Here is a 15,210-nt window from a genome sequence, read left to right on the forward strand (position 1 = left end):
ATTTAACATTATATAGAGAAATGTAAAATTTAGGTAGTTAAAGGGCCTATTCAAACACCGCAAAAACAGAAAATTGAAAGTGTACCAAAATCAAAAAAAAAAGATTTTTAATGGTGAGATAAACTACTATAAGGAGAAACAGCATCCTTTAAAGCTTGGAGATCACGAATTGAGATGTTTAAACTAGGTGTATCGTCAAGACGAATACTACTGACTCCATACATTAGTGGTAAGAATGGTGGTAATGTGATTAGACGCGCCATTAGATCCGTCAAGACTTCAACCGTTGATTGGAAACCAATTAGATCGGGGAAGGGAGATTTAACTACATTAGAACATCAAGCTAAAACATCAACGTTAAGAAAGATCGTATTGGGATTAATGCTTGCTATGCCCGTGATAAGTTTTGGATTAGGTTGTTGGCAAGTTCAAAGGTTGGATTGGAAGACTAAATTGATTTCAAGAGGTGAAAATGCTTTAGCTCAACCTCCCATTGAAGAAATTCCTGCTGAACTTGATCCTAGTGTGATTGATCAATTTGAATATAGAAGATTCAAATGTAAGGGTCATTTCGATTATAGTCAAGAAATCTTCTTAGGTCCTAGATTAAGAGATGGTGAATTAGGTTATCTTGTCATAACTCCATTTGTAAGAAGTTCAGGTGGTAAACCAATTTTAATTGAAAGAGGATGGATTCATAAGGATAAAGTGGTACCTGAAACCAGAAAGAAAGGTTATTTATCACATTTAGCTTTCCCACAAGGTGAAATTGAAATTACTGCTTTATTTAGATCCATGCCTAAGAAATCAGGATTACAATTTGATCATAAAGAAGGGGAAAGATTATTCCATGTTCATGATGTGCCTGTAATGGCTGAACAAACTGGATCCTTACCAATCTATTGTCAAATGATATATGATTTAACTGATCATATTGATTGGAAACATAATAATGAAGAAATAGAATTGAAATCAAACAAATCTTCAATATTGGGATTTCTTTATAATACCAATAGAAAACATACTGCTGAAGAAGATGAAGCTGATTTAATTCTTGACAAACATGATGATTCTACTTTAGTATATCAAGAATTAGAATTCATAGCTCAAGGTGTACCAATTGCGCCATTACCAAAACTTAAATTCAGTAATAATCATTTACAATATCTTATTACTTGGTTCGGACTTTCAGTCGCCAGTACAGTTTGTTTAGTTTATGCCTTCTGGAAAAAGAAACAATACTCATCAGCTGAAAGAGTGATCGAAGCAAAGAGACAACAAATGAAGAAGAACTTTAGATAAATAAAAAATTAAACATTAAATCTTGTATATATATATTATTATTATTATTTCTTTCTTTCTTTTTTACATAATTATTTATAGGAAACTTAATAATCCAAATAAGACAATCACTAAGGACAAATCTGTAAGAATCACCTCTAATAATTCATAATAAGCTAATAAACGAACTAATAATGGACGATATTGTTCTAATTGAGGTAAAACCATTGATCCAAATGATATTATCTTAACAAAGATATTATTTTCAGTAGTAGTTTTAAATAAATCATATTTGACACTGGTTAAATAATAAGATACAATTGTGATTAATTCTATAGTGGTGAAATAAGTGATGAAACTTGTAGTGGTGATGGATGAATCGGTATTAGCAATACCTCTAATGAATGAGTAAGATGAAGCTTTAAATGTTGGAATGGTAATATAATGATAAAAGAAATTAGAAAAGATTAAGAAAAATCTAATGATTAAGAATCTGAATTTCCATTTTTTATGATTATAAAGATTATAAGCAGCCAATTCTCTTTGATATTGATTTTCTTCTTCATTTAATTCAAATGGATTACCTTGAGAATTAAATAAATCTTCTGGCATACCACCTAAACCAGCACCAGCACCAGCTCCATTTGGTTGTCCTAACATTTTTAACATTTGAGCAAAAGGATCTTCACCTCCTGGACCATCTGGTCCCGTTGGAATTTGAGCTCCTGAAAAGATCTTATTGAACATAGCATCAATATCTTCACTTGAAGCTAATACTTTTTCAGGTTCAGGAGTTGGACTGAAACTTGTAATATCTTGAATTTCAGGATCATCATCATGATGAATTGGGATGGATGTAGATCTAGGAGTAGAACTTGTTTCAACTCCTGTAGAAATTGTTGATGATGTGGTATCATTTTCTTTATCCAACACAGAAGTTGCCTCAGTTTGAACAGAAGAACCTTGATTTAAGATATTATTAAGTCTACCAGTGGCATTTCCACCAGCCATCTTAGCGGCTCTTCTTTCACGAAGAAGTCTCTTCTTCTCTTCTGCACTCAATGGTTTCACTTCAGACATGGTTGATCGAATATGAGGATGCCGTCTATGAATCTAAAGTGTATGCTAATTTGAAAAATTGGTGATACTTTTTTTTCTGTGTTGTTTCGATCTCGTTCTTTTTTTGTGCTGCCAATTTATTTGTGGTGGGTTGCCTTTATGAACAGACTAATTAAGGAAACTCCAATTGGTAAGACCATAACAGTCACACGAACGAACGATGGAAGATTCTAGAGAAACACCATCTTCAGGATCAGGTCCATTCTTAGTGGATGGTGATGATAACTCGAATCAATCATCAACCCCATTAAATTATCAGGAACAATTAAGACAACAAACTATCATAAATTCAATGGAGAATAAGGATTATTTATTGGTGATTGCAAGTCAACAACAGAAATCAGTTCAACAAGTCAAATATGAATTACTATTAAAGTTAACTGAAGGTAGCTAGTATAAAGTATTACTTTTGTATATTACAGGGGTGTTACGGGGTATAAGAAGGGTAGTTATAAAAGGGGACTAATAATACATAACATACATAAATGAAAATCTTTCACATACTTGAGACACAAACATAGGACTCACCTTATGGATCTCTTTGATATTCTATTTGGAGTTGTTCTTAAAGGTGGAGGATTTCTTCTTGGTGGACCTGATTTTAAAATTGATTTTGTGGTTCTATTAGATGGTGTAGTAGATGATGTTGATGTTGTGGATATTCTATTATTGGTACTGTCAAATAAACCTTTAAGATATCGTGGAGGTTGATTCAAATTAGGTCCAGTTCGTCTACTAGATGTAACTGTTACTTCCCTGGTGGATGGCTTCCCTATAGGTTGAGGTATTCTTGATAATCTAGATGTGGCAAGTGATGATGATACTGGTTGTGGATATGATACGAAGGATCCTTCGTTAGTTAAATATGAATCTTCTTCAGTAGTTGCTGGTGGTGCTCGATTCACCAATAATGATCTTCTTTCTTGAGGTTGTTGATCTTTTAATTTCTTCTTTAATGCTTCATTTTTTAATTTTGATTGCTTTAATTTATCTTGTAATTCATTGATTCTTGAATCCAATTCTCTTCTAGATTGTAATTTAGACCAACTTTCTTTAGTTGGACATCCTGGAAAATCAACACACCACATAGTAATACTTAATCCATATAAGAAACTAGCAAATGATTCATTGAATTGATTTGATATGGCATCATGAATTGATTGTAAGTTGGTGATATTGGCATCCAATTCTTCTAATGAATCACTTAATCTTTCAAATTTCTCTGTATTTAAAGTTGATTCCAAAGGTAAATGATCAGGATCAATAGGATAATGAATCTTGGGGGATTGAGTTAAAAGGTAAACACCAGATGATCGATGCAGATGTCTTCTATAACCTGCACCGCTACCACTGCTATTATTATTCCCACTACTTCTCCTCAGATTAGGAGTCACTGGACGAGAAGATGACATGATCCCTTTATTTATTCTTAATGATATCTATGTATATCTATCTACACAATAGTTGTTGTTTTTGTTTATATTTATAAAAATCAAAAAATGAACTTTTTTTTTAAGATTTACGCGATACTATAAAAAATTAAAAAGATAAACACAAAACATCCAAACATCAATACATAACGAATTCAAAAAGACGACTTAGACTTATTTATCATCTTCACCAATGATATCTTGCCAAGTCTTACCTTCTTGCTTTAATAAGCCAACCAACTCATCTCTGATCTTCCCTGGTAATCCTGGTCCTTTATAAGCGAAAGCAGTATATAATTGAATGAACGTAGCACCAGCTTTACCGAATTCTAAAGCATCTTTACCATTGGAGATACCTCCACAACCAATTAAGACTAAATTAGAATCTTTGGTATATTTTCTTAAAGTTCTTAAAGCTTTTAAGGAATATGGTTTTAATGGTTTTCCTGAAAGACCACCAGTTTCATTAATTAAATCTTCATCAGTAGTTAAAAGTTTATCTTTTGGTCTTTGAATAGTAGTATTTGAAATAATAATTCCATCAACTTTTGATTGTTTAGCACTATTAGCAATTGATTCTAATTCAGGTTCAGTTAAATCAGGAGCAACTTTAACTAAGATTGGAGGTAATCTTCCTAATAAATTAGGTATTCTTTTACTTACGACAGTAGTTAATAAATTAGTTAATTTTGATTCCAGTTGTAAATCTCTTAAACCTGGAGTATTTGGAGATGAAACATTAATAATTAAAACATCAGCATAAGGACTTAATCTTTCAACACCGGCAACATAATCTTCAATTTCATCCCCTAATTTATTTTTACCTAAATTGATACCTAATAATTTCCCTTCTCTAAAAGCCATGGAATGAGGATTAGCAATTGATTCAAATAAACGATTGAATCTTAATTTTAAATTACTTATAACATTGAAATGACCAGTAGAATTGAATCCATATCTATTTATAACAGCATCATCTCTTGGTAATCTAAAGAAACGAGGTTGTGGATTACCAGGTTGAGGTAAAGGAGTAATTGAACCAACTTCAACATATGAAAATCCACTATTAAATAAAGCTTCAATGGCTTCACCATCTTTATCTAAACCAGCAGCTAAACCAATTGGATTTCTTAAATGAGAACCAAATACATCAACTCCTAAGATATCATCAGGATTATTAATATCATCATCTAATAAACGAGGGGTTAAGTTATATTTCATAAAAAGGATCCCTAATTTATGACCTTGTTCAGCAGAAGTGGTAGCTCTAAAGATAGGACAAATGATATATTCATGTAATGCTGATCTAGCATCTAAATAGTAATAACCACCAACAGCTAAACCCACAAAACCAATGGCCCAAGTGATAGGACTTCTTGGAATGAAACTAGATTGTAATGGAGGAGGAGGAGAAGGAATTCTCTTACCAGAAGTTTGTAAAAGTCTCTTACTGGTAATATTACCCCAGGTAGCTCTTAAACTACCTTGTTTGAAAGATCTACCAAATGAGTACATAGTTACTTAGAATGATTGATTCGTTTTCTCCTTATTGACAATAATTTACCAGTACTAACCAAAGAATAGTAAACAATACGGACAACAATTGAAAAACCTAGAATGAAAAAAAGGTATGTCTATATATGAAAAATTTTCAATTGAACAATATATAACCTTCTGAATATAGTTACACCACCATCTGTTGATGTAATCATTATTTTTCACTTCTACTCACCATAGTTAAGACCTTAATTATTGCGGTTAGGAGTTTGTTGTTATATACAGGAAATTCAATTTTTTTGAGAAGACCATCAGAATTCAAAAAAAATTTAAGCACTGTGAAGTATAGTATTATAGCTAGAAATTGATATAAATATAGAAATAATATAAAAAATATAATGGCACCTCCAGCTAAGATGGGGTCTATAGATAGACCAGGGACTGAAAAGTTCGAAAGGAGTGCTAGTGTGATAGCCAAAAAGAAGAAAGGAAAATATTCCAAGGATAAGAAATTGAATGCCAATTTAAGAAAGATAGATCATCAATATAAAGAAGCCCTTAGATCAGCAGCAGGAACTGATTTATTACTTACTGAAGATGTAGGGTTTTTGGAAGCTGATTCTGCTATGGAAAAGACATTTAAATTCAAACAAAATGATATAGAAGAAGTCTTGGATGAACAAACTGTGAATAAGAAATTTGAATTAAATTTACCAAAATTGGGCCCATATCAAATTGATTATAGTAGAAATGGTCGTGATTTACTTTTAGGAGGGATAAAAGGTCATGTGGCATCTATAGATTGGAGAAAAGGAAGTATGAATTGTGAACTATTCCTTAATGAAACCGTTCATGCTGTTAAATATTTACATAATAATCAATATTTTGCAGTGGCTCAAAAGAAATATACTTATATTTATGATAATCAAGGTACAGAATTACATCGATTAAAACAACATGTTGATAGTACATTATTGGACTTTTTACCATATCATTTCTTATTAACTACCGCCGGAAATACGGGATTTCTTAAATATCATGATGTATCAACTGGTCAATTAGTATCTGAATTAAGAACCAAATTAGGTCCAACTCAAGCATTAAAACAAAATCCATGGAATGCCGTCATGCATCTTGGTCATTCAAATGGTACTGTATCATTATGGGCTCCAAATATGTCTACTCCATTAGCCAAAATATTATCTGCTCGTGGTCCAATAACTGATTTAGCAATTGATAGAGAAGGAAAATATATGGTTGTAAGTGGAGCTGATAAATCAATGAAAGTTTGGGATTTAAGAAAATTAAAAGAATTAGATCATTATTATACTCCAACTCCTGCCAAATCATTAGATATTTCTGATACGGGTTTAATAAGTGTAAGTTGGGGACCTCATATAACGGTTTGGAAAGATATTTTCAAATCTAAACAATCAGAACCATATATGAATCATTTAATACCATCATCAAAAGTTGAACGAGCAAAATTTGTCCCATTTGAAGATATATTAGGTGTAGGACATTCAAAAGGGTTTAGTTCATTAGTTATCCCAGGTGCGGGTGAAGCTAATTATGATGCTCTTGAAATCAATCCATATGAATCAGTTAAACAAAGACAACAAGGTGAAGTTAGATCCTTGATGAATAAATTATCGCCTGATACTATTTCATTAGATCCAAATGTGATAGGTACAGTTGATAAAAGAGCTAGTAGTATACGATTAAAACCAGGTCAAATTACAGAAATTTCAGATATGAGTGAAAAGGATCAAGATAAATTAAATAAAATGGAAATTAGACCTGATGTTAGTGCTAAGAATTCCGCATTAAGAAGACATTTACGTAAGAAGACTCAAAATGTCATAGATCAAAGAAGATTAAGAATTGAAAGAAATTTGAAATTAGAAAAAGAATTAAGAGTAAAGAAATATAGACAAGATAGAGGTTTACCAGAAGAAAAAGATTTATTAGGTCCTGCTTTAGCAAGATTTAAATAATTATATAATATGTACATACATATATATATATAAAAGTAAGAACCTATTTAGGTTTTGATGAAAACAATGCTTTTGCAAACACTGTATTTTCCCATTTTAATGCATTATAATCAACTTCTAAAACTGTAATTTTACGTGTTTCTGTATTAATATTTTGATTGAGCATAACTTTTAGAGGAATAGAATGAGGTGAAACAGGATCAGATTTATAACTTCTCTTTAATTTAAACAGTTTCATTCTAATACTATCTTCAATATCATCATAATCATAATCATCATTTTCATCATTTGATTGTTTATCTAAAGATTTTATCCATTTTGTAAGTAATTTTGCATCTTTTTCATCAATAAATTGAAGATAAACACTTGAAATACCTGAAATACTGGCAGTGAAAGTTGAAACATATACTAATAATTGACAAAATTTAAATAATTGAGAATGATCATTGTAAACGCATAATTTTATCCAATTCAATTGTTCAACTGGGAATGGTAATCTTTTAATTTCTAATAATTCATCATCATCAACAATAACTTTTGATACTTTGGAGAAATATCTCTTGATATGATTCTTGAATACTTGTTCAAGATAAAGACTTTGACGAATGACTTTATTACTCTCAGACCAACCATCATCTTGTTGTTGCTTTGTAGTATCTGATTTAAATAACATAACTTCTTTATCAGTATTGATCAAATCAGTATTAGTGAAATCTTCATCAGGTAAAATGACTTTGAATAATTGATATAATACTGTAGGTTTTTTAATATTATCAAGGGTTAACGGGGTTGAAACAGGGAAATCATTAACCCAAGCTAAAGTAGCTCTTATAAAATCCACTTCAAATTGATCATCAGGATGAATTGAAGAGGTACTAGTAGTAGATTGATCGGGAGGAAGGATTTCAATGATGGGTCTAAGTCTCTTTGGAGAAGGAGTAGAAGATGATGTCATGGTGTTTGAAACCTTCAACTGATGATATATTGGTAACCGCCATAAAAGTAAAAGAAGGAGAGTTATGGTTATACTCTGATTTTGTTTTTCAAATGGCCGCAAAATTGAGAAACTACATGCAACACATATTTTATTAAAGTTATATAGAAGTAGAGCTTCTGATATGATATAAAGTCAAGTAAGTAAATACAGTATCATGGATGATAGATATAACCATCATATTTGAATGTTGTTTCTCTTCTCGTTAAATTGTAGTTTTATCTCCGCTGATGAATTAGAACAGAATATAAAGTTAAACCAATTATTATATTTCATCAAGTTTAGTTCCATCTCACAATAAGAAGCATTAACTTGTAAAATACAAACATATTCAATTCCAATACTATAAACTCATACAATTCATATAAATTTTAGCATCCACTTTAGCAGTTAATTACCCAAAAAGGGACTGACGACATTACATTCGACATTTATTTGTTGAGGGTGAAGCTCAGCATCCACCACGACATTCTCTGATGTCAGGATTTCTCATATAAAAAAAAAAGCCCATTTTCATTTTTACAACATGATCCCATAAATTTACAACACCAAATCCATAACGTATCAATTTGTTCTATTTAGAATTCAATCCCCTTATCAATCAATCAATCCAATTGAATAGCATATACTATAGGTGTACTGCCCATACCGAACTTACCGACTGTACCGAAGAGCGGAAATCTTTATCAATTGAATTCGCTTTATAAGTCATATCTACTTAGTAATATATCAACCCCAACTTAGTTGACCATTTCAATTCAACCAATTTGATTGAAAGGTAAGATCTACTACTACTACTACTACTGCATTATAATGACCAATCATAACTCAAGACCTTCAACGCCGTTAGCATTCAACCCATCCCAATTACATTCCCATTCATCATCAATATCATCACTGCAACAACAACAGCCACCGGTACAACCATTGGTTCCGGGACAACAAGGAACTGGTCATAAAATACCAATTTATGAAAAACCAATTCATGAAAACTTGGCTGAGATTTATCATACAGTGTTAACCTTAAAGAATAATAGAAATAAATATATCAATTCTAAACAAATTTATCAGATTTATGATAAATTCTTATCATGGTTACATGAATTAAAGATTACTAGAAAGGATGAAGAATTAAAAGGGTTAAGTTTAAATTTACCTAATAATAATGATTTTTTAATTGATGATATTTGGCAATTACTATCTCTTTGTTTTGTAACTTGTGGATTAATTAAATTTGCTCCGGCAACTTATAGTTCTTTAAGTACGGTAAGTAAATTATTAGATCATTTAAAGGAAGGTCAAGTTTATACTTTAGAAGATTTAAAACCAATAAAGATAAGATTAGATGAAATCAGAACTATTATTGAACAACAACCTGAATCTGATGATGATGAAGAAAATGATGAATCAGGTGCCATATCAAGTTTTAATCAAAGAAAAGCTCATCATCGTGTTGAAGAGAATTTATTATTAAGAACCAAATTAAATAAATGTCAAACTCTTTATAATTCCTTAGAATCCAATTTTAAGAATTTCCCATCTGATTTAGAATTGATTTATAATAAATTAATTTCAATTCGGAAGATTATTTTGAATTATTTAACTACTGATAATGATAGTAATAAATCAACCACATCATCATCATCTCCTTCAAGTCAAATGTATCATTATGGTAAGGGTAAATCTAAAGACCCTAAGATTCTTACTAAAGTTGGTCAATTAAAATCAGAATTAAAAGAAATTGAAAGTTTAAGAGATATAAATGATGGAAAATTTCATTCTAAAAAAGTTGAACCAACAAAACAACAAGCTAGTGATGAAAAGATTCAACCGGTTATAAATGGATTAATTGATGATTGTAATAATTTATTACAAGATTTAGTTATTCAAAATGATTCAACTAATTTAACCATTGAATTATCTCAATTAAATTTAGATGATGATTCTAATGAACAAAATGAAAATTTAAAGAATTTAAGAAGTATTAATAATAAATTTGAATCTATATATAGTCAATTATTAGATTTAAAACAAAAATTAGAAAATTTATTAATTACTAGAAGATGGACCATGAGAGAAACTGATTTATATGGATATCAAAAATTATTAAGAACCATTGATGAACAACGTATTGTATTAAATAATCAAATTAAATCAAATCAAATTGAACTTGATTTTAAAATCAAACAAGCTGGAGAAATTAAAGAAGAAGAAGAAGAAGAAGAAGAAAAATCAGAAGAAGGTGAGCATAGTATAAGTGAAAAATCAATTATTATAAATAATCATTTAAGAAAAAATCATACTTTAATTTTATATCTTTTAAGAAGAAGTTATGGATTAGTTTATAAATTATTAGAAAGTTCTGAACCAGTTAGTGAATCCTTACAACCTATTCATAATCAATTATCTACGGTTAGAAAATGTTTATTAGATATTAAAAGAGTTGATGGATTAAATAATTTACGAGAATTATATCCATTTCAATTTAAATTAGCATCATTAGATAATTTAAGAAGTGATGGGAAATTTTATATTAATAATCAAATTCCTGAAGGTCAAGGGACATTAAATGCATTATTAGAGGAATGTTTTGATATAATTCATGAATTAAAGATTGAATTAGAAGAAAAAGAGGACGAAAGATATGAAAGAAAACAAAAACAACTGTTATTATCGATTGATTCATCGGTGAATCATAGTGTGACTGATTTGACTGATGATGAAGATATTCAATCTGATGATGAAGTTGAATTAAAGAGAAATAGATATATGGGATTCAATGAAGCTGATTATGATAAAGAATCAGAATCAGCCTATGAATTTGGAGATGATGATGATCTTGATGATCTTGAAGATGAAGAAGATGATGATGATAAGTTGAGTGATGATGAATATGAAGGTAATGATTATTATTAAAGTGGTATTAAGTTTTTTTGTTTTCTAATTTGTTTGTTTTAATTTTTGTTTAGTTATTTTTGATTGCTTATTTATTTTATGTTATGTTGTGTCATGCTATTTTTTTCTATATTTTCTTATTCTTATTCTTATTCTTACTATTATACATATTTTATTTATTTCTTTTATTCATATAAATCTTTTAAAATATAAGTATTATGTTATGGTATGTTTAATTAAGTGTGGTTAAATATGGTAGCAATGGCTAATGGCGGGTAACCCTTCTTTTTCTTCTTGCTTTAAAATTTCTTTTTTTTGTGTGTGGTCTGGCTCCTCCTTCGTCTGTTTGACGGAATTTTTAAATTTGGAAATATATAATTAGACAAATTGCCATCAACTGGTTTCAACATCTTTAATTAACCATATTAGCTTAACAAGGTATCACCATATAGTTGGTGAAGGTAAGAGTTAAATAGACTTAACACAGATCATAATACCTAGAATTCAAACCTTGCACCTTTACAGCTTTCTTTCCATCCTTTTACCTAAATTTAAAACTATACTTTTGAGGGGAAGACCATATATAGCTAGATACATCTATAATATCATCATCATACACCTTCTATCCATCATATCATGATTTCAGCTGGATTCCATTGGGGTGTGACCACCCATAATCCTGAGTCTGATTCAAATAATGTTCTAGAAACAGGGTCTGATAATGCTAATACCATCTCAACTACCAGCACCAGCCATACTAATACTAATCATCTTCATCTGCATCATCAACGTAATAATCATCAAGCTACCACTACTACTACTACTACTGCCTTAACTTCAACTGCATCAAGTTCTTTATATCATTCCAAAAGTGTGCCTAGAACCATACCTAAACCTCAAATACCCTCCATAACTAATGAAAAGAAACGTAAATTAGACGAACAAAAAAATACAACATCATCATCATCACCACCATCCACAACTTCTACAACATCAACTTCAAGTAATAGAAAGTATCATGAATTACCTACATCTATTCAACGTAATAAAAAATCAAAAACTCCTCGTATTTCAGGTCAAAGTTTACCCGTATCAAGATTAATTGAAGTTTTAGATCATAAATCATTACAAGATTTATTACAAAATTTAGTTAATTTACATCCTGAAATTAATAATACTATCAATAATTTATCTCCTAAACCAACCATTAAAGATTCAATGGAATTATTACAATTCAAATTCAATCAAATTTTTAATCATTTACCTTATAAATGTGATGAAGAAAGTGATTATTCATATTTAAGAATCAAACCTTATTTATCAGAATTTTTAAATTGTCTTTCTGATTTTATTTTAAATTTCTTACCTCCTATCGAAGTTAATATTGTTAAATCATTAAATTTCTTACATTTCATTACTAATTTAATTCATAATTTACCTAAATTCTCATCCAATGAATTCCAATATACAAAATTAATGGCATATGAACAAATCGCTAATACATGGTTAATAGTGTTAACTCAAAATATCCAAGGTATTGAACTTGATGATTATTTATTACCTGCCATAAGTCATTTATCCACCAGTACTAATAATATTGATAATGAATCGATTGAAAATTCAATTAAATTAATTAAAATTGTAGAAGAATTAGATTTAATTGAAAAATTAACTAAACATAATGAATTATCATTTGATAAATTCAAACATATTATTGAATTTATTAAATTTGAAATTAATCAAGTGGAGAATTTTAATTATATTTATCATACTCAATTACAAAATGGTTCAACCACCACCTCGACCAATTCAAATCCAACTACTAATCCAGGATCAGGTCCAGGGGGTGTGTTTGGAGATTTAATCACGGTAGATTATTCGAATTTCTCCATCACAACTCATTCATCGAGATAATAGTAATAATCACCCTATATACATACATACATATATACAACTATTCGTTATATAGAAGCACGGCTCTTTTTTTAATTTTTTTGTTAATATAAACAGGTTTATAAATCAGGAAAGAAACAAGTTTTAATCTACACTTTGTAAGTTTTTGTAAAGTACCAGAACAATGAAAAATATATTTAAAAAGCGAAAGAAGGAGATGTTGAATCTAAACAATATATATAGATTTATACATTTGAGAGGAGAGGATAAGAAAAAAGTAATAATAATAATATATAAAAAAATTGCCATACCAAAAAGAATAAAAGAAAGGACAAAAAAGGAAGGAGATAGATGATCTCGATAGTGAGGGTAGAGACGGGTTAATACCGATCAGTTTTAGTTGTTAATATATCAACAAAACCGTTATTTATAGGAGGATTCCCGATATTTTTAAGAATCATGAAATGAAATGAATTGAAATAAATAGTAAGTGAATGAAGATCGTAAAGGATGATATATTAAAAAAAAAGTCTATGCAAAAGGTGGGATATGAAGATGAAAATAAACATTAATACTATGACGAGTTTTAACCCATCGTACTACTATTATCAGGATTAATCACATGTAAGATTTTTCTTGAATAATCTGTTTCATCAGCTAATGAACCTTCACTTAATCTTTTTCTACCCATTATAGAAGGATTTAATCTTGGATCAATTAAACCTCCTGCACCAGCATTTCCACCACCTAAAACATTAGGAGGAATTGATGGTTGATTACTATTATCACTACTATTATTACTAACATTATCATTAGGATGAACAAATGGATTCATAATTGGCATATCGAATGCACTATTAGTTTTTACACCTCTTCTAGTACCTTTACCTGTACCTCTTCTACTACCTAATCCTGCACTTGGTTTTGAATCATAAAATTGTTCTTCATCATAATCTTCATCATCTTCATCATCACCATATCTTCTTCTAATGAAAAAGAAAATACCACCTCCAATAGCTGCCAATGCAACTAAACCTCCAATCACCCCTCCAACAATAGGACCAATGTTGGATGATTTTTTATGGGATGATGATGAGGTTGAATCTGATGGAGATGAAGAACCGGATGGTGAACTTGAAGATGAAGTTGATGAACTTGTTGGAGAAGTTGCAGATGATGGACCTTCAGTAACAGTTTTATAAATAATATTACCACTATTAGTACCAGTACTGGTAATAATTTGAACAGTTTCATTATCAGAATTATTAGCAGTATTAGTAGTACTTGTAGTTGGACTTGTAGTTGCAGTATTAGTTGATGTTGAAGTAGTTTGAGTGGTGGTAGTTTGACTTGTAGTAGCACCAGTTTCAATAGCTTCTGTATTGGTATTACCATTACCTGGGAAAATACCAAAAGCATTAGTTCCACCACACATATCTTGACCATAACCAGCACATGGAACACTACATTGACTACTACTTACTGAAGAACCAGATGGTAAGGATGATAAACAATAACAATCCATACCATTTTTAATGGCAACGTAAGCATAACCATTACATTCGTTGGCACAATAAGAAGGAGTTTGCCAAGTGTAACTTCCTATCGATTTGGCGGAAGATGGTAGGGACAGAATACAACCTAATGAATCAGCTTTTACTTGACTAAGTAATAAAGAAAGTATGAATAGAGTGATCATTATGTGTATAGATGGGTTGTGTTTGTAAGGAGGGTATAAGTTGAAGGAATGTATGGAGGATATTAAATGAAAGTAAAATGAATGAATGGATTGATTGATTTAATTAAAGGAATGAATTCAAAGATTTACTGAATCAATAATAACATATATGATAGATCAGAACTAGGATTGATTTGATCAAGATAGATATGATTAATATGATGAATGAATCTGAGTTAAGTCTAGTTTCTAAAAAACGATGATACTGCTGATTCAAACAAGATGATTAAAAGTCAAAGTCAAAAACCAAAGGACTATATGGTTAGACTTTTTGAATTTGATGTTTAACGATAGAATGGGTAAACAAGGTAAAACAGAAAAAGTTTTTTTTAACCGAGATCTGTATGTCTTATGAATGAATGGAAT

The 15,210-nt window shown here is 30.1% G+C and overlaps 9 protein-coding genes across 9 annotated transcripts; 5 read left to right on the forward strand and 4 right to left on the reverse strand. All coding sequences in view use genetic code 12, as the record gives it.

The window, feature by feature from the left end:
• Positions 1 to 174: 174 nt before the first annotated feature.
• SHY1 (Shy1p) lies at positions 175 to 1,302 on the forward strand (the record flags this gene model as incomplete). Its single annotated transcript, XM_064905374.1, has 1 exon — positions 175 to 1,302. One exon carries the CDS (start codon positions 175 to 177, stop codon positions 1,300 to 1,302), a length of 1,128 nt encoding a protein of 375 aa, XP_064759286.1.
• Positions 1,303 to 1,339: 37 nt separating this feature from the next.
• On the reverse strand, positions 1,340 to 2,460 carry DFJ63DRAFT_254712 (GET complex subunit). The gene has a single exon (XM_064904465.1). It carries the CDS (start codon positions 2,359 to 2,361, stop codon positions 1,378 to 1,380), a length of 984 nt encoding a protein of 327 aa, XP_064759287.1. The 5' UTR covers positions 2,362 to 2,460; the 3' UTR covers positions 1,340 to 1,377.
• A 100-nt stretch (positions 2,461 to 2,560) lies between these two features.
• On the forward strand, positions 2,561 to 2,794 carry DFJ63DRAFT_337869 (uncharacterized protein; the record flags this gene model as incomplete). The annotated part of the gene is made up of 2 exons (XM_064908611.1): positions 2,561 to 2,752; positions 2,777 to 2,794. The coding sequence occupies 2 exons, from the start codon at positions 2,561 to 2,563 to the stop codon at positions 2,792 to 2,794; spliced, it is 210 nt and encodes a 69-aa protein (XP_064759288.1).
• A 130-nt stretch (positions 2,795 to 2,924) lies between these two features.
• Positions 2,925 to 3,812, reverse strand: DAM1 (Dam1p; the record flags this gene model as incomplete). The annotated part of the gene is made up of 1 exon (XM_064908612.1): positions 2,925 to 3,812. The coding sequence occupies one exon, from the start codon at positions 3,810 to 3,812 to the stop codon at positions 2,925 to 2,927; it is 888 nt and encodes a 295-aa protein (XP_064759289.1).
• Positions 3,813 to 3,908: 96 nt separating this feature from the next.
• URA1 (dihydroorotate dehydrogenase) lies at positions 3,909 to 5,670 on the reverse strand. The gene has a single exon (XM_064904464.1). The coding sequence runs from the start codon at positions 5,343 to 5,345 to the stop codon at positions 4,005 to 4,007; it is 1,341 nt and encodes a 446-aa protein (XP_064759290.1). The 5' UTR covers positions 5,346 to 5,670; the 3' UTR covers positions 3,909 to 4,004.
• Position 5,671: 1 nt separating this feature from the next.
• Positions 5,672 to 7,346, forward strand: DFJ63DRAFT_254954 (uncharacterized protein). Its single transcript, XM_064904471.1, has one exon. The coding sequence runs from the start codon at positions 5,726 to 5,728 to the stop codon at positions 7,322 to 7,324; it is 1,599 nt and encodes a 532-aa protein (XP_064759291.1). The 5' UTR covers positions 5,672 to 5,725; the 3' UTR covers positions 7,325 to 7,346.
• Positions 7,347 to 8,705: 1,359 nt separating this feature from the next.
• Positions 8,706 to 11,542, forward strand: DFJ63DRAFT_255186 (uncharacterized protein). Its single transcript, XM_064904475.1, has 2 exons — positions 8,706 to 10,469; positions 10,581 to 11,542. Exons 1-2 carry the CDS (start codon positions 9,132 to 9,134, stop codon positions 11,232 to 11,234), a joined length of 1,992 nt encoding a protein of 663 aa, XP_064759292.1. The 5' UTR covers positions 8,706 to 9,131; the 3' UTR covers positions 11,235 to 11,542.
• Positions 11,543 to 13,524, forward strand: DFJ63DRAFT_255327 (uncharacterized protein). Its single transcript, XM_064904476.1, has one exon. The coding sequence runs from the start codon at positions 11,850 to 11,852 to the stop codon at positions 13,125 to 13,127; it is 1,278 nt and encodes a 425-aa protein (XP_064759293.1). The 5' UTR covers positions 11,543 to 11,849; the 3' UTR covers positions 13,128 to 13,524.
• A 168-nt stretch (positions 13,525 to 13,692) lies between these two features.
• WSC1 (Wsc1p) lies at positions 13,693 to 14,805 on the reverse strand (the record flags this gene model as incomplete). The annotated part of the gene is made up of 1 exon (XM_064906617.1): positions 13,693 to 14,805. The coding sequence occupies one exon, from the start codon at positions 14,803 to 14,805 to the stop codon at positions 13,693 to 13,695; it is 1,113 nt and encodes a 370-aa protein (XP_064759294.1).
• Between the last annotated feature and the right edge of the window lie 405 nt (positions 14,806 to 15,210).

The sequence above is a fragment of the Scheffersomyces coipomensis genome (assembly GCF_036884675.1).
Source record: "Scheffersomyces coipomensis strain NRRL Y-17651 chromosome Unknown DFJ63scaffold_9, whole genome shotgun sequence".
NCBI lineage: Eukaryota > Fungi > Ascomycota > Pichiomycetes > Serinales > Debaryomycetaceae > Scheffersomyces > Scheffersomyces coipomensis.